This window comes from Chiroxiphia lanceolata, chromosome 5, assembly GCF_009829145.1.
Source record: "Chiroxiphia lanceolata isolate bChiLan1 chromosome 5, bChiLan1.pri, whole genome shotgun sequence".
Taxonomy (NCBI): domain Eukaryota; kingdom Metazoa; phylum Chordata; class Aves; order Passeriformes; family Pipridae; genus Chiroxiphia; species Chiroxiphia lanceolata.
Window position 1 is genome coordinate 51,915,081 of NC_045641.1, and position 23,035 is coordinate 51,938,115.

General features: G+C 45.9%; 1 protein-coding gene across 2 annotated transcripts in view; it reads left to right on the forward strand.

Moving 5' to 3' along the window:
* Window positions 1-1,816: 1,816 nt before the first annotated feature.
* Window positions 1,817-23,035, forward strand: part of TMEM184B (transmembrane protein 184B) — a 30,875-nt gene continuing 9,656 nt past the window's right edge. For both annotated transcript variants that reach the window (XM_032687913.1, XM_032687914.1), the window contains exons 1-5: window positions 1,817-1,926; window positions 14,946-15,206; window positions 17,505-17,670; window positions 20,958-21,048; window positions 21,576-21,651. In XM_032687913.1, the coding sequence (XP_032543804.1) occupies window positions 15,006-15,206; window positions 17,505-17,670; window positions 20,958-21,048; window positions 21,576-21,651 (534 nt within the window). In that variant the 5' untranslated portion in view covers window positions 1,817-1,926; window positions 14,946-15,005. The remainder of the gene's footprint in view (window positions 1,927-14,945; window positions 15,207-17,504; window positions 17,671-20,957; window positions 21,049-21,575; window positions 21,652-23,035) is intronic.

The window sequence follows — 23,035 nt, forward strand, 5'->3', positions numbered from 1 at the left end:
GTCATTTCTTCCTTCACTGGCCCTGGTATCTTTGCTGGGAGTCACATCTTACATGCAGGAAGCACTGTCTTGCGGCTGAACCTGTTTTTGAGTTCCAGGAACAAGTTTGATCAGAATTACTGGAAAAAAGGCACAGGACTGGAGCACCTAAAAATAAACCTGAGCTGATCTCTGCAGTTACAGCCTTGGAACAGGCAAGAGTTATGTGAAATCTGATTCAGGATCTCTTGGTTCCTGGATTTGAGCCTCTGGCGTCCCGTGCATCTGGCCTTCAGCAGGAGAGGGATGGGACTGTCTGCGCCGTTGGCTTTGGGTGTGCACTGACTTCAACAGAGGTGGACTCTGGATTATGTGTTTTCTTGCTTTCTTCTGTCTTCTAACTTAAATCCTGAAGGAATGGGAAGAGGAGGGGGCCGGGTATCAGCCCTGAGCACCTAACACCACCACCACTGTGCCTGATGAAAACAGGCTGAACTCCCTGTGAAGTGGCACCTGCTGCTTTGGTGTTTCTGGCAGTATGGTTTGTTTGGGTTTCCCTCCTTGGTTGTCTGACCTGTCTGACAGTAAATTACTAAATTTTAATACTGATTTACTTCTAAATCTCTGCTCCTGTAGTTATGCGTCCCTGCATTATCCAGATGAGAGGCCTGTTACTGCCAGGCTCTCTAAAACTCTTGAAACTGATTTTCAGAAACACCTGCTGGGAATAAATGGACGGATCTTGGTGACTTCGGAAATTCCTTCCAAGCCTGTTCTCTGCCAGCTGAGCAGGAAGAGCTGCTTCTTCATTTCCCTGCTGTGTGAGGCTTCCAGCTTCTGGGATGAGAGAAGAGCAGGAGGGTAGGGAAGAAGAGGGTAGTTCAGGAGTATTGTACTGCTGCCTCTAAACTGCATTTGTCCTGCCTCCATTTTGACTGTGGTTGTGATGGATCAGAATGAAACTGGACTTTTTTCCTTTGTAAACCCTGTTTTCAGTGAGAAAGAGGAACATTGCCTGTGTGGAAGACAACACCCCCATCACTGCAGTGTGGTGCAGGCAGCAGAGCCATGATCTGGCTGGATTCAGGAGTGATTGCTGGGTTCCGGGTAGGAGTACTGTCCTGTGACAGAGGGGAAACATGCTGCCATTTTAGGAGGTGTGAGGTAGCAGCTCCACGGGTACACCTGTGTTTTGAGAGGACAAGTGTCCTAAAGCAGTAGGAGAAAAGGAGAAAGTCATCAGGCATATCTCAGGCAGGATGTCACCTCCTCTTGCTCATGCAGCCCTCTGTGCAGGCACTTTGTGGGCTTATTAAAGGTTTTAGGGCTTGGTTCGGGGTTTTTAATTTTTAATTTTTTTATTTTTTTAGATTGAAAATGCCTTGTTTTGGCTCGAATAGAGGCACCACTTTGGTTTCCAACCCCCATACCTATATGCATGTTTTTTTCCTTGGGGAGTTTGGGGGACGTTCCCAACAGCTCTATGTTTGATTTTTTTTTTTTTTCCCTCGGAGTGTGGGCGAAAACAGCGCTGAGATAGAGGTGGAAATATTCCTCGGGGGGGAATCTTTCTCAGGGCAGTGCTGTCCTTAGCCGGCCTGGTGGGGGGAGAGCGCTGCCGGAGCGCCCATCTCCGGGAAGCTCATCCCTCCTCCCGGCGCTGCGGCAAACCCCGAGTCACCCTCCCGGGCGGCCCCCGCCCCTTTAAGAGCGGGGCGGTGACGTCACCCTGCCCCCCCTGAGCGCGAGCGGTGGGCGGGGCGCGCGGGGCCGTGCGCAGGCGCGGAGGGAGGGCAGGGCCGGGCCGGGCCCGGCGTCGCCATGGGCTCCTGAGGCCTCCGCGCCCCCGCGCCGGTGCCGGCGCCGCCCGCGGGGCAGCGGGGCAGGGCTCGACCCGACCCCTCCTCGCCCCACCGGGCTGGGCCGCGCCCGCCCGCCCGCTGCAGGGTAAGACGTGGCGGGGGCAGGGTGGCCGCCGAGCCGGGGCGCGGGGGCGGCTGCGGGCGGGCAGGAGGAGCCGCGCTGGTGGGGAGGTGGCTCGGTGCGGCCCCCACGAACTCGCTCGCATCGTCCCGGTGTGGACGCGATCTCACTCCCGCCCCGATCTCTCGTCTCGCTCCCCGGCGTCGCCCCCGCGATCCCCGCCGTGCGCTCCCTCCAGCCCTCTGCCCGGTTCCCCCCGGCGTGCCCCCCCCTTCGTCCCAGGGTCGCCCCCGCCGTTCCCCCTCCGCGCACATTCCTCCCGCACGGTCTCCGTGCCGACAGACACGCGCGTCTCCCCACAAGCTCCCAGTGCAGCCCGCACAGCCTTCTCCGGGTAGTACACCCCTGAGGGGATAGTCCGCCTCCCCCGGTGCAGCCCACTCAGTTCCTTCCCCCGCCCGCCACATGTCCTTGCTTCAGCCCACCCGCCCACTCCCCCTGCACACACACGTACTGCCACAGCTCCCGCGGTCCCCGGTGCTGCCGCGATCCTGGGTGGCATTGGGACGATGTCACTGTCCTGGCGCTGGGTGGGCTGGGAGCACAGTAGCCCACAGCAGGGTTGTGGGCAACAGGTTTGTGTTTGCTGTGCCTCCTGTGGTTCAGGCTGAACCGACTGACAGACACCGTATGCGTGTGCTGGTGTGGTAGGTGTGTGTGAGCAGACTGTTGCTGTGCCTGCGTTCTCTTGCGTCTCAGGTGAGTTACAGTGGGTCTTGTTTGGATGCTCGTGGTGTTTTGAAATTTCAGTTGCTCCATGAGACCTAACTCAGCCTTGACAGCTGCGGTGTGTAGTGGAAGGAGGGCTTTGGAGGAATGTGTGCGTGACTGGGTTCTGATGAATTGTGGAAAGGGACTAGAGTGGTTTCAGGCACAGCTTTATGAAAGCTGCGTGGAGCACTGTGAAGCTGTCAAAAGTGGGAGGACAGGAGGAGTGGGAAATCTAGAGGAAATACTGAAGATGGTTCCTGCTTACAGAAAGTTTGAAACTGTTCTTGCCATGTAGGGAGCTTGAACAGGAATAATTATTGAAGACATAAAGACAGGTTTCCCCAGAGAGAAGACTGTTTACCTCTGTCAAAGATAAAAATAGAAAGTATTGATCAATAATGGAGCGAAGGCTAATAGGATGAATAGAAATGTCTTTCTTATCCTGCAAGAAAAAGAAAACAATCGATGAAAACGTAATAAAGTATACATCCCACTAACAAAGACTCGCCTCTTTTAACACAGCAGTTAACTGTACCTTTGAACTTGTGTTGCTGGATGTTACCCTTGAGTCTAAGAGCTTAGCAGCCTCCTTTAAAGGGGAACACAGATTTCTCTAGAAATGTTCATGTCATTCAGGTTTCTAGTGCTAAAGGTTTGTATTTGTGTGGTACTGTTGAAAAAAGTAAACTCTCATGCTTTTAGGATGTTGGCTAAGTGCTAAACAATAGGGCTTTAGGGAGAGCTTTTCTTATGGTGGGTGCGGGTATTCTCCAAAGGCCTACTTCAGGCTTTTTTGCACCTTAGCCCCCAAGAAAATGGGCTTCAAATCTGCTCTGGTCTAGTGGAGCACGTTTTTAGGTCCTTGATACCATCATTGTTATGGTTGTGCTGTAAACCCTAAGTGGTATGTATGCGGCAGGTGGGTACCTCTGCATCTGGAGCAGGAGTGATGTGGTCTTGCTGTAAAATGATCGGGAAAGCTTTACTACTGAAGTCAGTGCTTCTAACCAGCTCGGGGGTGTGGGCAGATGTTTTCCTTTGTATTCTGTGCAGGTTTCTACAATCAATTCAGAGCGTTGGACAGGTGGTGTTTTGGAAGTGTGGGGCAAGGGGAAGAGCACCTTCCAGCCGCTCAGACAGCTTTTGTACTTTTGCTTGTCTGTCTCCTTGGGACGCGTGGCAGTTAAAAGAGGAAAGTTCTTAGATATGCACAAGCCGGTCAGAATATGAAGTTCAGTGTGACTGGCTGGTTTGGCAAAACGAAAGCATTCTGAGCTGCCTAGTCTCTAACTATTTGACAGAATCCAACTAGAAATATGCCTTATTCTCTGTCAGCTTGTTTGCCTGTTTGCTGGTAGCAGGCTGGGAGGTGAGCTTTTGCGGTTTACAGTTGTGGGATTAGGGTTCTTCTCATGGATAAAGGAAGGGTGTGGTGGTTTCTTTTCCAGTTCAAATTAACTTTTAAACACTATCCCTCTCCCAAAAAAATAAAAAGGTAGTCCCTAAAACTAAAACATCTAATAATCATATTTTGATGTAGATGACAAACCTTTCATTTCCATGTGACCCTTCACTCCCTCTCCCCTCCTGTTTTTAGTTCACGTTTAATTGGCTTATGTTTGCCGTGATGGAGATAAACTCTTACCTGCTCCTTCTAGCAGAAGTGCCTATTTCATTTTCCAGCAGCTCAAAGGATATTCTTTGAGCTCTTGCAGCAGTGGGTGGTGGGTGCAGTGAATTCCTCAGGCGATGTTTATTGTTTGGTCCTAGCCGCTTCAAGAGCCCGGTATTGTATTGTTCAGGGTACTGAAGGTTGAGGTGAAATACGAAGTTTCAAATCAGACTTGTTGATTCTGAAGAGCCACTTCTATGACTAGTTTTCTCGGTGTTTTCAGCCTAAAATCAAGGAAACCAAGGAAAGCAGCAGTGAATGTACAGGGTGGCTTTTCTACAAAATGATGAGGATAGTGCAGCCTCAGAGAGAAATTGCGCTTATCCTTTGTACAGTCGAGCTTTTCTAGTCCAGGACTGCTGCTGGCTCTCTGTGTAACAAAGCAGCTGTGTATTATTGAACGGCCAGGGCTGGGGGCAGAAGCTTTTTGCTGTTTTAGTGGTTGTGATTGATTGTGCTCGCCGAGGCCCTGGAAATTTAAGGTGCTGTAGAGAGCAGCATTGTGTTTGAGTTTTGAGCGCTGACTTGCCCAGCTGTTTGCTTGGAGCAGTGTGTGTGTTGTGTGCTGTTCTCAAACTCTTCTTCCCAAACTCTTTGGGGTTTGCTTTCTTGTGGTGGAAGAGCGGTTTCCTGCCGAGACATTACACCCTACCAGAACACCTGAGACTCTGAAAGCAGTTTGACACTGATAAAATGGATTAAAACACTTAGCTAAAATAACTGTAAAATATTGTTGTGAATGGACTGAAAACACCCTTATGGAAAGGGTTTTGATGGTGGGGGTTTTTTTATGGACTACTTTTGCAGAGAGCAGCTGGACATGCTCTCAGAGCAGCAATTCCCCAGGATGGTTTTGGAAGGGAAATTCTGCCAGCTAAAGCAGTGAGTTGCAGCCACCCTCAAGGAATCTCACCTCAGAGTCTCCCTCCTCTAGGGAGAGACAGGGCACTGGAGTACTTGCTCATAGCCAGGTTCTGTCTACTCTAAAAGTCAGCTCAACTTCCATCGGGTTTTTGTGATTGTGTAAGTAACATGTCTTGAAAAGCAACAGAGCAAGCTGTCTCCAGGGAAAGTGCAGTGAGTAGGCAAGCTGTTCAGGAACTGTGCTGTATCTGTGTTTGACCAGGTCTTTATGGCCTCTGAGGGGCATAATTGACAGGAAACTTGAAAAGGGAAGTAACTGACATGCTCTCCTTGCAGCATTAACCCACAGAGTACCTGGATATTTGTCTCACCACTATCACGTGTGTCTCTGCATTGAAAGGATGGGAATATTGCTATTATTATCTTATAGTCACAGTGCCTGGGAGTATGATGATGCTGAAAGGATCAGCCATTTGAGGATGTTGTATAATGGAGGGTGACCAAGAGCATAGAGAGATGGTGTCATGGCCTCAAATTTTTTGTGTCTAACTGGAAAGTGTTCCTCTGTGCCCAGGTATGATGTACATGTGGCCCCTGATCAACTCTGTGGCAAAAAAGTAAAAAAAGGTCCTGATTCAGCAAAGAAAATTACTGCAACGTGTTATGTAGTGCAGCATGAGGCTTCAAGAAGATGAGATGAAATAATACCTTAAAAGCTGACCTTGCCAAGCCAGTGTTCCCTCCCCAGGCTGCAGAACATGTCATGGATGCGATTGGAGGCTGCTGAGCTGATTGCTGGGAGCCTGCAGCTGCCTGGTCATCTCCAGCACGGATACAGCCTAGGCAGCAGTACTGAGCATAGCTGTGCCTCTGTCCAAGTTGCTTAAAATGAACCTGGACAAGTCAATCACCTGAAGAGGCAGATTGGAAGAGTGAATTTCTCTTCATGGCTCACCACACCTTGTCTCCTTGCCAGTTTTGCTAGGAAGGGCTGGTTAGTGGTGGGTGAAGCTATTTGCAGCTAATTGTCCCATGGGAGCTGGGAGTGACCTCACTCCTTCTCCAGACTCTCCTTACGACTTCCTTCCCCCCTCCCAATGACTTTGTGATGGTGCTGATTTTACAAGAGTCTTAAGATAGAAATTATTTATATAAATTCCCATTTAGGCAACTTCCTGCAATTGGGTAATTTAATATTTCAGTGTCTGGAAACATTGGGTTGAAGTTTCATTTTTTTATAAGCGCACCCTCTCAGATGTGTGGAGTATTTCTGTATAGAGAAAATGCCTTGCTGTTGGCTTTTGGGATAGAGAGGGCAGATGTTGGAATCACCTCAAACTGTGTTTTAGTAGCTGTTGGCATCTGTCAGCTTCTAACAGTACCGGTGACTTCTCTGCAAAGCTCTGTGGTCAGCTTTGGTGCTGAGTCAGGAAAGGGGGAGCAGCTCCTAGCTACTCCTGTGCTGTAAGTAGCCTTTGGAAGACAATGCTGGGCAAGGTTTCCCCCTCTGATGCTGCCTCTTCTTCCTGTGCTTTAGGCATCAAGGGTGAGAATGGTTTCTTCCTCCAGGCATTGCCTGTGAACTTCCAGAGGTAATCTTTCTGTAAGAGAAATGCTGTATCTGGGCTTATTCTTCTACTAGCAAAGCTGTAATGCTGATATATCTAGGACTTGGCATTTTTGTGTGGGGAGGAACTCTCCCATGAATCCAGGAATACAAAGTTCCAATCCTGCTTTCAGAAGTTTGCCTCTGTAGGATTTTTATTTTTCTCGAGGGAGTAGTAGGACAGGAGAGAATGGAGGGGGTAATGTCAGACAGGAACCATGAGATTATGAGTCCGTGATTTTTGGGAATTAAGAAGGATATATGTGCCAAATGGTCAGAGTTAAAAAAAAAAGAAAAGCAACAACCCATAAACAAAAATAAGCCAACCAGTTGTTATTTTAGCAATAACAGAATGGCTTCCTAGTGAGCCGCCTTGGATGCTTTGTTGAGAATCACTGTTTTTACAACACTGCTCCATGTCTGCGTCAGAGAATGATTGTTAGGGAAGTCAGATGTGCCTCTGCCCTCAGTGCACTGCTGCACAGTTGCCTGGGCCTGTGATGTCTGGGTTCTTCCAGCACATTTACTTGGTACATTGAAGTATTGATCTAATCTGAAAGAATATGTTATATTCTGTGTGGAAAAGTATACTCCAGTATATTAAAAAAACTCCCTTTGCATGTAACTTTCACATGTTTAATACCTTTCCATGCTGCTGTAGAGTTTGACTTCTGATTCTTCTTAGAGTAACTGTATACCCTGTGGCAAATTCAAAACTGTTCCCTCCTCTGTCTTGGCATGCAGAGGTGGAGAACAATGAATGCAACTGGTGGTGGAATAAGTTCTGATTTGACTTTGTTCTTGAGAATGTTCTTGGAAAATGAAAAAACAACTTCCTCTGTCATGCTGGACACAACTGTTTACAACACATCCTTTTCCTCGTTTTCTCTTTCCCCTCTGCCAGTTGCAGAATATCTTTGTAGGCTTACTGTGTTTCTCCCCTGGGAACAGGGGGCTTGACTAGTTTGTGTGGAGCGAGGCTGCTGGGAGTATGGGAAAGGGATGCAGTGCACTACCTAGGTGTGTTTGCTCCTGTTCTCAAAGGAGCGATTGGAAGGTCGGGGAACATGCCTTCTCCTCATCTCCCTCCCCCTTTCTCTCTTTTTCCTGTCCCCTTCCAAAAAAGGGATTGGATGTTGGATGTTGACCCATCACAATGTTGGTCAGTCCACAAAAAAAAAAAAAAAAAAGAGGAGGAGGAGGATGGGGAGAGGAGGGCTGTGCTAATACAGTGAGACAACAGAAATTAATAGAGCAGAAAAAAACTCTGGAAAGAAGAGTGCATGGCTCAGGGTAAAAGGTTTTATTGTTGATTCTGGGTTTTTAAATGGGCACATGGGGAGGGGAAGCTGCTCTCTCTTCGGATGACTACAGCTTAGCAAAATGGGTGGGGGCTGTGTGAGCTGCAAGTGGAGAAGATTTTTGTGGTATTCTCAGATATTTATTTCCTCAAAATGAGAAAAGAAGTGGTATGACCTTGCTGAAGGTTAGATTGTTTATGTGTGGGATGTGCTTTTATGTGCACTGGATCATCTCTTGAGTATGGCTTAGTGGGTGTGTACCTTGCCCTGGAGTTTGGTCTCCCTAGTGGACTGACTCCTCTACCTTCTGCTTCTGAGGCTAATGTTTCTGCACGTGGTGATGCTACTGGTTTTATGTCCCAGTGACTCTTTTCTCTTGTTTCACTGACTGTACCAACAGCTGTGAAAATTGTGACTGGGACATCTCTTCAGCGTTCAGACTGCTCACTCCTCTATAGAAATAACATTGACAAGAACTGCATTTGGATCAGAATTTGCTGTGCAGACAGAGCACGCCATGAAGTGCAGTAGATTCAATCACTTCGTATGTTTGTAAGTCTTGCCTGTCTTCTGGCCGAGCGCAGCACAGCTCACATGCGTTCGGAGTTACCTACGTGTGCCTTTGTATGAAGTGTGTGTTGTGGGGTGACTTTCACTGCCTTGGCGTTAAGGAAGCTTTGCCCAGCGTGAGTAGTAAAATGTAAATGAGTTGTACTAGTTAAAATTGCATACCAGGTCACATACTTAACTCAGATTGTTTGGGGAGTGCTACTGGAGAGCTTAAAAATGCACTGTTGGGACCTTTTCATGTCTCATAGCTAAGTAAACTAGATGCCACCCCAGAGAGCAAAAGCAATTTAAGAAGTAATAAATGTAGAAGCATTTGATTTTTCTTGGATTGCTATCACTGACTTGAGCTGTGCCAGTGATTCTCTTACTGTATAGAGTTATTTTGTCCTCTTCTCCTTTTCTACCTTTTGCCATATCAGCTGGTGATGCCATACCTTTGGGTGTTGAAAAGACCATAAATCAGTTATCTATCAATTACAGAATTTATCATGTATGCCTAGCACAATGGAAAGAGTTGATCCCAGTTGGCAATTCTAGGCATTTTTATAATTAAAATAGTCTAAAATAAACCTTGAACCATTTTATCCTGTGTTTTTTTATTCCTTGTGAGTCTAGGGCACATTCTGAAAAAACATTAAGCTCCTGCTTTCACTAATATAAAGCTCTTGCTTGTATCCTAATAGATGCAGAAAGTTTGGACACTGATTAAGCTACTGCATGGAACTTCTGTATTGGTCTTTTTGGATCCAGAATAAGGATAATTTAGTGGAGAAACTCTTGCAGGAATAAGGATAGTTTAATGGAGAAACTCTTGGAGGACTAAGAACTTAAGAGGGGAGTGGAAAATGGTTTTGTGGTATCTTAACAGAAACAAAGGTCATCATGGTGGATATTTAAAGCTAGGGTAAGTGTGGAGTAGGTTTTAAGGAGGAACATTTTCTTATCTCATAGCTCTTCAGGAGAACCTTGCAGCCAGGCTGTGTGTTTTAGTGTATTGTACAGCAGAAGGAGGCTTAGCTGTTAAGACTCTTTCGTGGGATAGCTTTGTGTATCATTCTTTGCTCTCTCAGCAGTTTAGAAATTAAATACTTTCAGCCTTGGATGAGATGATCTATTTTAAAAGCGCAGATTGTGTTTGCAGATGGGACAGAACGGCTTCAGAGTCATGTTGTTTGGGGTTCTTTTGCTACCTGCACCACAGTAGGTCTTGCTCAGAGCAGCCAGCCACCTCCTGCTTTACTAGACTGTGGTTGAATATGTGTTCAGAAATACTCCACGGAACTGAAGGACCAAGCTGGAATCTTTCTTCCCTCCTCTTACACCACTTTTGTTGCGTCAGAAATGAGGTTTCCGTATTTATGTTTGTTTATGTAGAAATAGCTCCTCCTCAGTGGTAACATTTTCCATGCCTTTATGCAAGCCAGAAATGAAGTTTTTTGTTTTCACTTGTGCCACATCCTGTCTGTTTACTGTTCTGAGTTTATTTTCAGTGGAAGAAGCTGCCATGTTAATGTTGAAGACAGAAGGTCTCTATTTCTGAAAGATACAGGACTGGCAATCTGCTCCTGGTGGAGAATTAGTGCGCTGTTGTTCTCCTGTGGATGCAGGCCATGTGGACACATCCCTGCTGGCTTTATGTCGGTTTGCTATTCTCTAACAGAATCGGTCCCCATGCAGTTTAGAGCCTCTTCTCTATCAAGAATCCTAATAACAGTGTTTTTCATCTCTAGGTTTTTATCAGGATAGTTATCTTGATAGAAATAGCACATGCTTTGTTTTGTTTTCTTTTCCCCTTTTTGCATTGAGAGCAGCCCCTAATACTCCTAAAGTGCTTTCAGTGCTGTTAGATAAGTTTAAGCTGGTACTAAGGTTGATGTTTAAGCTAATACCCTGGCAGTACAAGGTCCTATCTTGCTCTAATGTGCATAACTTGTAATGACTCCTGGGCAGGAACAGGTAACAGCTTGTAGGGGATGGGAGTGTGATCTCTGCCTTCCACGTTCGAGGTTTTTGGGTATAGACCTCACACAGACCTAGGCACTGCCTGAAGCTCATGTAACCCACGTAGAAGAATCGTACAGCTCTGATCCAAGTTTCCTGTGGCCATCCTGAAATACACCTAAGCCTGCGTCTGAAAGCCCTGGGAGTGCCTAGATGTACTTTTACGTGTGCATGTTTCCAGTTTCCAGAAGTTTGTCACTTTTCCTGGCTCTCTGTTCTCCTGGTCCTGTTATATTTCAGGTTACCTCCGGGGGGAGCAAGGTAGTCAGTTGGAGATGGGGAAAGCTCCAAGAGTGAAATTTAGAAGTGTTGAAATATTTTCCTTTGATATATTTAGGAGCGTTCTCCAGAGAGGGAGAATAAGTGTGCAAGTAACTTTATTCTCCCTTGAACTGGAAGCAATGAGGTAGAGATGAAAGAGTGGGCAGAGAAGACAGGATATGGCAGAAGAGTAAGGAACTCTCCAAAATCTATTATGCATTAGATTGGTTTGTATTGCATTGGTAATTCATGTTTCTAAATGCCCCTGATTTGACATATGGTAATGTCAAGCGCCTTCCTCATGATTTAGTACCTTGCAGTGCTGGGAACTGTATGGGGCAGAGAACAAAAAGGCAGTTGTCCCAGGGAGCTTAAAATGCGCAAGAAACAACAGAGGGATACAGCCAGCTGGGAGAAGCACTGGAAAGAGATCACAGCCAGGAGCCTGACTGATGTCAGGTCATTGCACAACTGGAGTAGCAAAGTGGAAGAGTGGAGAAGATGGAGGTGAATAGGGAATAGCTTTGTGGCTGTTGGGAAGTGTCTTTTTACCCAGGTGTGAGAGGAAGCAGGAAGGTATATTGTGGCACTGATTTGGGCTGTGATGGAGGTAGGTGTCCAAGAAACAAGTGCCAAAACACGTTCACAGTGTCGGGTAAGAGGGAAGCTGTTTATGCCAAGGTGCTTGTCAAGACAGCATGTTTGCTGTGATGTGCTCGCAGGCACCACCTCTATTGGAAACCTGTTCTAATGGTTTGCTAGACTTGTGTCCTCTTGCACAGGGGAAGAGGCCTCTCAGAAGAAAAGCCTGTTAAGTGAGTTAACAGCCCACCCTCGTGATGTTCTTTTTAACAAAGCAAAAGAGGAGCTCCAAGGCTGAACTGGTGGTAGTGAATGAGCTGAAATCCACTCACCTGGTTAAGGCTCTAATCGTCTGTGCTATTAGCTGTTTTTCTTAAGTATAGACCAGATTTACTCTCACAGCTTCAGCTTCTTGCGTACGGTAGTCTTTTGTAACAGCTTTGTGCACTGCTTATACCTGTCACTGTAGCTATGATGTGTGGGACTTGAGAAGATTAGAAGGGATAATTTGGAAGGTGTATGTTAATTTTGCAGATTTGGGAGTACAGCATTCCATCATATTTCACTAGCAAGGAGAATGAACTGCCAACTGATGCACAGAACCAATAAAAAGTATCAAGTGAATAAAAAGCTGTCCTCAGGGGCAACCCTGAGGGGCAGGGGGGGTGAGGTGAATTGGGTTTTGACGTAGGAGGAGTGTAACCCTAGTTTGTAAGAAAGTTTGTATGTTTTCTTTCAGAACACAGTGCTGGAAAGAGTTATTAATTTCAACGACTCTGTCAGTTAAAGCGGTTAGATTAAGAATGATAGACGATCATGTAATTAATGGTGGTTGATGTATAATCACAAGGGGGCAGTGTTAATGTTACATACACAACTTGAACTTGTAAGTGACCCTGCTTCTGAATACATAACCCTTGTCATGTCAAAATGCTTGTTGATCACTTTTTGCTATTTCCACTTCTTTTAAAATGAGTGCAGAGACGCAAAAGAATTCCCTTTCAGATCTTCACTTCTGCTGATCTTACTGATGCTGCATTTGGCTCTATGCTATTGATGTGGTTTGATTAGCTGGAGTGTGGATGTCCAGGTCCTGTTCCTCCTGCCACTTGTGGTCTGATGTACAGATCCTCTCCCCCATGAACTTTAGGAAGGGCTTAGCAGCTTCCCCTCTTGCATATCTCCCAAAGTGCACTAGGATGTGCAAAGTTGCAGCTGGCTGGACTTTATTTAGACCTAGGTTAACCTCAGATGCATCTACTCTGATTTCATTCTAGATGTGCCCCTTATGAGCTTAGTGGAAGCACTCTCTCAGCACTGTGAGTGTTCAGTTGCTACCTTGTGACATCCTCATCCGGCCTTCATCTCTCCAAATTTTTAGATATAGTATAGGTAATGAAGTGTGTGTGTGTGTGTGTATGTATGTTTTGAAGCTCAAAACTGAACAGTTGTATTTCCTGTACTGATCAGGACTGGAAAGGAATTACCCTGCTGTACATGTGGTTATGGAAAGTTGTAACTCAGAGCAGAGCTATTTTGGAAAAACAACAACTGGAAAGAACGAAGAAAAGCCAAGTTTGACAATTAGTTTGTAAATTAAACTACAGCAGTTGTGCAGGTCCATGTATAGTAAGATAATATCTGCTTAAAAAAGTCTGGGTATTTCCCTGGATTTTTCTCTTTCCCCTGTGGAAGAAAACAGAAACGAGGTAGACTGTGGCACAAGTAATATCAGAGTGCTGCACACCATTAATGCAAGTGTGTGTTTTGTAAAAGCCTGTGCTGGAGGGGCCATTTGCACACCTTAGTGTGCATGTGGAAAGGACTTGCTACTGACCCTCTGCTTTTACTGGGTACCTGTTCCCCAGTTTGTGCTGTGGCTTCAGGTGAAGCAGAGCTGGGGCAGTTCATCTGCAAGTGTATGCTCTTGTTTGTGTTCTGTAATGACCTGTCAGTAAATGACAGATGTGTCCTTCCCTGCTGCAGCTGCAAACTGTGGTGATGGATCCTTGGCCTTTCTAAAACCCTTTCCATCTACCGATCATAAAGGCCTGTGTAAGAGCTATGTCTTGTGCTTTTACAGAAAGGGCATTCCAAAAAGTATTAGGAGGTTATCAGGAGGAGGCAACATTATGCTGTTCCCCTCTACTGCAATCACATCAGAAGCAGCTCTTCTAATGGGTAGAACCAATGGCTGCCTGCTTGTGATCTTGGTTTAAGTGGATTATCGTCCTGCAATCCAGAGGTCACACTAGAGCCTGCTTACAACCAAATTGAAAATAATAGCTACTTTAGATCTTAGACCTTCAAGAATTTGTTCCATTGAAAGAAGATAGCTTTTTATCCAGGAAATGGCCAAGGGTCATGCTGCTTTGAGATCTTGCATGTTCTGGGTGTTTTCATGGGTCAACTGGCTTTTAAAAGCCAATCAGGTTAAATTCACATTGTGCAGAAAATAATGCTAAGTTAGTAGAATTACTAACAGGCTGACTAACTATACCATGCCATACAATGTTTGGTAGAAGCATGACTTCCATGCTCTCAAAGCAAGGAAAGCTTTCAGTACATATCCTTCCAATGAGGGTGCTTTGCACTGAGTGTGTTTTTCAACATGGCAGTAGGAGGGGGGGATTGCTTGCTGAAGGAATAAGGATACTCTTCCCCTTGCCCCCTTTGCTGCATAGTGACACTGTGGCACATGTTGTTGTTGCCTGTTGCTGCTTGGCAGGCTAACCATAACACTAAGACACAGCAGAATAGCCCATACTTTTATGGAAAGCAGAGTTGTTAACTTAGTTGTGCCTGTCATCTTCCAGTATGGATGATTTAGATACCTCCTTCTGATCTTTTTACAAGGGCGTGCAGTGATAAGACAAGGGGGAATGGTTTTAAACTAAAAGAGAGTAGGTTAAATTAGATGTTAGGAAGAAATTCTTTACTGTGAGGGTGGCGAGGCACTGGAACAGGTTGCCCAGAGAAGTTGTGGATGCCCCATCCCTGGAAGTGTTCAAGGCCAGGTTGGATGGGGCTCTGAGCAACCTGGTCGAGTGGAAGGTATCCCTGACTATGGCAGGGGGGGTGGAATGAGATGATCTTTAAGGTCTCTTCCAACCCAAACCATTTTATGATTCTGTGATCTCAGGTAAATTCATCTTGTGCTGAAATTATTGCAGTAGGGAGGTGACAATAGCGGTGGCAGCGTTTCAGGATGTCAGGGAGGATGTGAAAGGTTCCTGAACACCACATGATTTGTTGTGTCACGAGGGGTGGCACTGGCAGACTTATCTAGGTCCTGTTCCTATAACATGTGAGCAGCCTGGTGAAAGGCATGTGAGAGATGCAAAGCACTGTTACTGTTATGCTCCTGACTCCTTTCAGCTGGGTTCAAATGCTTTTTGGTCCTCTTCCTTGGCAGGTCTTGGCTCGTGGGCAGCTCTTCAGCAATCCCATCTGGAACCTCACACCAAAAGGCACCATGATAATGATGACTGATGTCACTGCAGCCCCCAGATTGGGGTCAACTGCCACCACTCCAGCTGTGGCTCCTAACTTCTCCTGGATGCCAGAGGATGGCAGCCCCACGGCTGTGGAGCAGCCAATATTCCTCATGACCACTGCTGCTCAGGCTATCTCAGGTTTCTTTGTATGGACAGCTTTGCTCATCACCTGCCATCAGGTAAAACCCCGTCACTCGTACTTCTCATCCTTTCCTTTTCCCCACATGGAGGAACAGACCATTTCCACAGTATGAATGGAGAAGAAGCACACTCTGTAAAACATTTGACCATCTCTTGAATGTTTGCAGTAAGGTGTGTTATCTCAGGCCATCCTTTCACAGGTCTTGTATCTGAATCCAGCCATTTTGTTATTGTGTCAGCTGTTGGCTAAAAGATTGTAGTCACCTGTTGTTTGACATTCTTCCTTTGATCTCCTGTGCCAGTGAATTCCAAAGGCTGAACTCCACTGTGGAAAGGAGTAGCAGGAAATGTTTTATTTTAATTTTTCCTCTTCTCCCCGCTTTCTGGGCCAGTTGTCCTGGGAGCCAGAACAAGTCAAACCCTGCATCCTGTTCTGTACCTCCCTTTCATGCAGTTGTCATGTGAACTAAAAAACACAGTAGGGAAACAGGAGCCCTGTTATTTATCAACCTGTGTTTTGTACCTGTTGGATCATAGATTCCAGAGTGATGACTGGAATCTAGAAAACTACAGCCTATTGATGGAGTACAGGGGCTAGTGAAGTTAAAACATGGATTAGTCACAGATGAATAAGAGTAACACCTGCAGTTTCACCAGCTTGGGTAACAATTGCAAGTGCCGTGGATCCTGCTGTCAAATTGATTGCCTACTGAAGGTAGGAAGAAATTTTCCTCCGCAGTATAGCATTACACAGTTAGGCATTAATGTCCTTCTCCAAAGAAACTGATGGAGGTCAGTGCCACAGAGACACTGTTGATTGAAATGTGCTGTTGTCCTCTCACACGGCAGCGGCTCCTGTGCTCTCGTAGGCGCATGGATCACAGGGCTCTTTTGACATCCCAAGGGCAAAGCTTAGAGTCATCTGAACTCCGGTATCAGCTGTCCCTGTGCTGGGTGAGATGTGTCACTGGGATTGTCAAAGGGCAAAAATATCCCTAAGGTTTGTTAGTTTATTTTCAACCTGTTCTCCCCAGGAAATGAGGTTTTTGTGAGCTCCTCATGGGTTAGGGAGAGGAAATGGAAGCATTTTTGAGCCCTTCAGTCGATTTTGACCAGATCTGACCAAGAGGCAGGGAAGGATAAGCAACAGACTGCTGGGGAGAGAGAGACAAGCCCCTCTCCCTTATGAGGGAAAGGTGAGATCATCAGCGTATGTTTTGTTAGATCCTGCAGAATCCTCACAACATCCCCAAATGCAGGGTGAAGCTTCAAACAAACACTTGTGCCTCTTCAGGCAGCAGAATCAGTCAGTCATGAGGCACGTATGTAATAAACTAGCTGTTACTAATTCCAGCAGCTGGGGCAGCAGCTCGATGAGAATTGCCATTCAGAGGCTTTGCCTCTGTTGACTCCATGGTCAACAGAGCGTACCCACAACTTACACTGAAGCTCTGGCTGTGTTATTAGGCCATTGCAGGAGCTGTACTTATCTTCAGGGTGTGGTTGTGGTCAATGCCTTTTTCAGGAGATGGGTATTCTGTGAAAAAGCATCTTAGGTGTGGGATTTAATGACGGCTAACAAACTGTGAGGGGTGGGAGCAGGTAAGGTGGGGACACTGTGCTCCCCCAGCCCGTGACTTAGGGGGATTGGCATGTGTGCAAACAGTCAGACAAAACAAACGCTGTGGCTCTGTGGTTCCTTTGAGCACGTTGCATGACCTCAGCACTCCTTTGATGGCTGTCAGTTTGTAGCTGGGCTGTCACCAATGTGCAGAATGACACTTTTTGAGCATATAGGCTGTGGCTTATCAGCTTTTTGGCTGTGCTCTGAAGGGCTCTCTTAGGTTGTTTCAGGTGAAAGTCTTGAAAGCATCCAAAACTGCCAAGAGAGTGAGTGTGTTCACAAAGAGCATATGCTTAAGCGCATGCACCTTCCCTCTTCAGAGAAAAGCAGCCTGCAAGTGGTGTGAATCTTAGGTACTTAAAAGAGGATAGCAGGAAGGTAGGACTGATAACTGGAAAAAAGATGTGAACAAAAGAATGTGGGCAAGGTAATGTAACAGTAGATTAATTCCCTATAAGAAACTAGATTAGAAATGCCTCCATTTCCTTTTCCTTCTCCTTCCCCCTCTCTGCAAACTAAGGGTTGCTGTATCGGTGTCATATGATAACAGCGATTTATTTTTTCTTTTACGTTCATCACCTTGAGGCTGCTGGAGGCAATCAAGAGGTGATTTACTGAGTTTGTTTTTCCTGGCCCAATTGACTCTCCAGTTCTACTTTCCCTCTCTACTCCATATTCCGCTGATCCTGGTCTCCCCTCTCCATCCTCTCAGATCTACATGCATCTTCGCTGCTATAGCTGCCCGAATGAACAGCGCTACATCGTTCGGATCCTCTTCATTGTGCCCATTTATGCCTTTGACTCATGGCTCAGTCTCCTGTTCTTCACCAATGACCAGTACTATGTTTACTTTGGCACAGTGCGGGACTGCTATGAAGGTAAGGAGGGGTCAGACAGAGGTGGGAAGTCTCTGCCCTGAGAGAACTTTGTTTCTGGTTGAGAACATGGAGAAAGCATCACTGTCACCTACTGAAGCAAAGTTTTGTGGTGTGCCTAACTGGATGACCATGGCTTGCTTAGTGACTGAAAATCATAGAATCAAAGGATGGTTTGGGTCAGGAAGGACCTGTAAAGATAATCTAGTGCAGCACCCCTGCCATGGGCTGGGACAGCTTTGCTCAAAGCCCCGTCCACCCTGACCCTCTTCCTCATTGGCCTCTGAGCAGGACAGGATGTGTTGAACCTTCCCTTTACAGTGTTCTGTAAAGACCAAGTTTATGGTTTTCTTGGGTCCTTTGTTTCAGGAAGGTCTAAAGCCAAAGAGTCTGATCGTGTCTGGGTGTTAGAAAGCGAGGTGTTGCTTAGCTCCTGGCTCTTCTGACAGCACCTACTCAGCAGCCAAACACTTGCTTTGTCCTGTTTTGCTGGTGCAGTGTGTTAGCAATGTATTCTTCTGGTCCCATCCTGTGGCCACTTGTGTGCTTGCACAGGGTAGCACAGCCACCACATGCTGAGGCTGGCCAGGTGTAGTGCTTTGGGGTCCTGCAGGAGAGAGGATGCCGTGTTCAGGATGAGTTACCAATGGCTTGGTTTTGGTTATCTGCTGCAGATAACATAATACCACTAATGCTGTATGTGAGGGAAGCAGTTACTCTCCAGTAAATGCTACCTTAACTTCCCTCCTGATCTTATCTTGAAAGAAGCCTCTACCCACCCGGCAGGAGAGACTGCACTCAAGCAGTGTATTTTTGAGGACAATTTATCACCATCCCCTCATTAAATCATAACTCATTGGTACAGTTATTTTGGTGAGATCTGCATTGCAGAGAGGTGCCCCTGGCCATGTGATCAAGTTAATCAGCTGAAGGGACCAGCAGGCCCTCCTCACATCCACAACAATGCTCTGAGATGCAGCAGCAGATGGCAAACATGCACACGTGATGCAGGAGGCATCTTTGTTTGGGCCTGGTTTTATAGTTTCCCTGCCCTGTGCGTGTGTAGGTCTAGCAGGAAGCCTGCTGCTCTGGGAAACTCCTCTCCTAGCAACAGCCAGTGTCCCTCTGCCTTGCTTGCTCAGGGAGTTTGCAAACATTTGAGCATCTGCTCAGGAGGCAACCCTTGCGCCAGAGTTCACCTCGGCGCGTTGGCCTGTGTGAAAACTACAGGTGGAGGTGAAAGCACCTTTGGAAAGCAGGTTCTGTCCCTCACTTTTTCTGGGAATCACTTCAAAACAGCCTTTTTGTTCTGTTCCCTCCCTTGACATCCACCTTATCCTTTCTTTTACTGAGAAGGTTTTAGGTTGTGAGGTGGGAAGGAGCTCTATTAGGGAATGGGGGGAGAAGACTCTACTAATAAATTTTGAAAGCTGTCTTGAGCCATATGTAGACTACATTTCATAGTGTTTTGGTGTTGCTCTTTCCTGTGACTCTGTTTCTATACAAACCTGAGTGTCAGTAACACTGACACAAGTAGATTTTTTTTTTCTATTACGTTGATATCATTAGTATCATCTAATGACTGTGGATCAGGAATGGGAGAAGTGTTCTTTTGCTGATGTGATGAGTTTTGATCGCTAGCTCTTACTTCTTTTGGAGAGGGACAGGCAGATATTTCTCCCTCCCTTTTATTCCTTTTGTTTTGTTTTGTCTTCTTCCTCTGATGTCATCTCTTCCCTAGTGCTTGTGGAATGGCCTGGTATTGTAATGACCACATCAGAGGGCAGGGGTCACTGGAGGAAAAGCTCAGCTTTTCTTCCTCTGGGTACTGGGAGCTGTCAGCTAAGTTGCAGGAAAATTGAAGGCAAAAGGGGTTACCACAGTTATTTAAATGAGTTTTCCGTGGTTGGTGTTTTGTCTCCTAATTAAGGCTTTGGTAAAGTAGTTACTGTGTGAACTTTGTTCAATAATAACGATTACAGGTGGAGTAACAGTATACCAATTACATACGTAGAAGCAGGTATACCATTTGCTTTTAGGTGCCATAGCATTCTTGCCAGCTAGACACATCTACAAGCCATAAATACAATGTTTTGAGACTATGAGAATTTTGGGAAGTGTTGAGTACCTCTTTGCCAGGGCATAGTTTGGATGCTTGTAGAGGAATTAGAGTTGATGTCTGACTTCAGAAGTTCATCTATGTGGAAAAATTGACCTCAGGTCTAATAACCGGCTGCTTGAGGAGATCAGCGTCTCTGTGCTGTATGTTATTAGGCTTCTGTTCTTATTTCAGAGTTCCTCAAGACTTCTGTTTCTATCCCATATTGTTTGAGGCAAAAAGCAGGATTTGGGTGTTGTCATTCCAGGGAATGTCCGGGTACAGATGACCGTAGAAAACAATGTTGAAAGAAAGGTCATCTGGTCTGTCCTTTTGCCCCAGGGCTGTATGTAACAAACTCAGTAGTACAGTCCTTGCCCTAAGAAATCTCACAACTTTGAGGGTCCAACAGCAATTTTAACAAGTCGAGAGAGTATCAGACAGGGCACATGCAGGCTTACTCCATGCATTAAAGTGGGTTTGGATTCCATGAAAAGGAAATACATATGTAGTTGTGGAGAACTGAAATGGGACAAACTATTAATGGTCAGTTCAAGAAGGCTGTTCGCTGTCAAGAAGGCATGTTGCTGGGGAAGGCAAAGTGGGCCAAGGAGAAGTTTATTCAGTAGACAAGAAATTTCATCATTCTGAGGAAATGAAGCACAGTCTGTTTTTCAAAAATCTCCACTAAACGTGAAAACAGTGTTTCACTAAAACCCCTCTGTTTCTCCAACTTTTATGTCTGTAGTCTGGTTACCTGGCAGAGAGAAACTGTGTTCATCAGCTAGAAGGTTAAATACAGGAGATAACATATATCTGATCCATTAACCGTATCTCTCCCAGATTATTTAGTACCAGCGTAATGTCCTAGAATAATGCACAGGAACCCTGTAAAGAATGGCATCTTACAGATGCCAAGTAATACAGAGACTGACCACAGTTTTAAATGGTTCTGTGACCCTTTTGGCATGAGTCATGGAACTGGCGTGGGACCATGGCCAGGCTCCAGTTCAGATAGTCTTGTGAGTGCTGAGGTAGAATGATAAATGCAGTGAAAATAATCTGGAGTGCTTTGAAGGGGAAGGTGCTGCATAAGCAGTCCCTGCTAATGTTTGGTCTGTTGCCTGTACTCTTGGTCCTTGCACCTGTTTTGAAGTTGGTTGTCATTTTACTCTGATTGATGTCTTTGCAGCCTTTGTAATATACAACTTTCTCAGCCTATGCTATGAGTACTTGGGAGGGGAGAGCTCCATCATGTCTGAGATCAGAGGGAAACCAATTGAGTGAGTATTTATTGTGCTTACAGCATGACGCTATCCTCCTTCTGAGCCCATCCACTTTTCCTCTTATACCTGCCCTGAAAAACTGTGTCATGTGGCAAATGTCTGCTGGGACTGGGCAGTGTGGATGGTGATGATTTACCAATACCCTGGTCTGAGACAGATCAGGGTGATCACATCCTCTTAAGCAAGCTGGACCGATACACAGCTTTTCTGGACACCTACCTACTCATTTGTTTATTTTCTTATTTCCTTCTCCTTTAAATCTTTTCTATCTTTAGTTGTTTGTGCTTCCTTTAGGATCTCTCCCCATGCTACTCGGTTAAAGGAAAAATATAATTGGAGTGTATAGTCAGGATGTTGTTTTAGACATTTCTCTGAAAGAGAGTATGGCTGTAACTTTAATTATGATTGGAGGAAGCACCAGTCCTGCAACTTTGCTACAGAGAGATAGATAAAGAGGGTAGGAATCTTGCACTCCAGCCCAGATCTTGCTTATGAACCCTGTCATCTTGTGTTGGCTCTTTCAGGTCCAGCTGTGTGTATGGAACTTGCTGCCTGTGGGGAAAGACCTATTCGATTGGATTCCTGAGGTTCTGCAAGCAGGTATGGGCTGGAGGGACTGTGCCATCCTGCAGAAATGAATGCAGTGTGTGTGGGTGGCAATGGTGCCTTTTGCTGCTGAACTTCTGAGATGAGCACTCCTTTGAGGGGGATTATAATAGCATTTTGAGAGGCCTGCAGACTGCTGAGAAGAGGAGGCGTTTCAGGGCTTTTTTGTTTTGAATGATTTTAATGTTTTCTACTCAACCCTGCATCAGGAAGGCCTTAGCAAAAGATGCACGTTATCTCCTGGAACTGATGTTAACCCTGAGAAGAAACATTTCCCCTTCTGGATTGCAGAGATCCCAACTTTAAAAAACTGATGTCTGTGTTGCGTCGCAGACACCTCAGTTGTGTAACAGCCTCCTGAATTCCCAGAGCTGCTGTTGTGGTTTGGAGTTGAGGAGGAGGTGGAGGTTAAGCATGACACATTGCTTTGTAGGAGGAACTGAATATTGCTCATCATGTGTGTCTGTCTGTGCTGAACTGGGTATGTCGAGTGGGAGGGCGGGAGCGAGGGAGATCTAAACCTCGATACAGCCCTTGTCTGCTCATCCCAGGTCAGTCACCTCTGGCTGTCACCAAACAGCAGGTGAATGTCAAGTCTTTGCTCACTTGCTGAAATGAACGCACAAGGTTTCTTTGGAGACAGCGTGAAGCGGGTCTGGTTCTTTGAAGAGGCTTAGGTCATTGTAATTCCAGTCACTGGGTCTAGATCTTTGCCCTGGCTTTTCCTGTACATCATGACCTGTCTTCTGTGTTTTAGCAATGTGCAGAAATATCAAAGGTAAAATGCTGCCTCAGTAATATCCAGTGCAGCACAAGTGACCATTTCCAAAGGATGACATCTTTTGCTTATCTGTTCTGTTTGTCCCTGCCCCATATTTTGTCCTTACAGCTTTCCTGGATTTTTCCCCTGATACTTTATTTTCTACTCTGCACCCATTATGCTGCTTCACCTGTTTCTCTTGGGTTTCATTTGGACACCCTATGGTTGATTCACTGCATTACCTATTCTTTGTGCTTCTAATGTTAACTTTTACCTTTCAAAGATGTCATAAGCAAATGTAACACCCATGAAAGGTGAATGAGTGCTGGAGAAATAATTTCCCTTAGTCCTCTTGTTTCTCATGTCCCACAGCCTCTGGCAATTATCGCCACATGGGTTTGGCGATGGTCGTGTTTGGAAAGTTTGTTCATCGCAATGAAGACTAGAAGCGTTCTTTGGGGAGGGGGAGGTGTGTTTTTTCTGCTGGCCTCCACAAATCCTAGCTCATTTGGTAACTCTAGCTAAGGTGGATAATTTGCTTTTCCCTTGCTGCTATATAGCAGCATTTCTTCTAGTCAGGCCTGCCCTTTGCTAACTGCTAAGACTGCTGTGGTGACT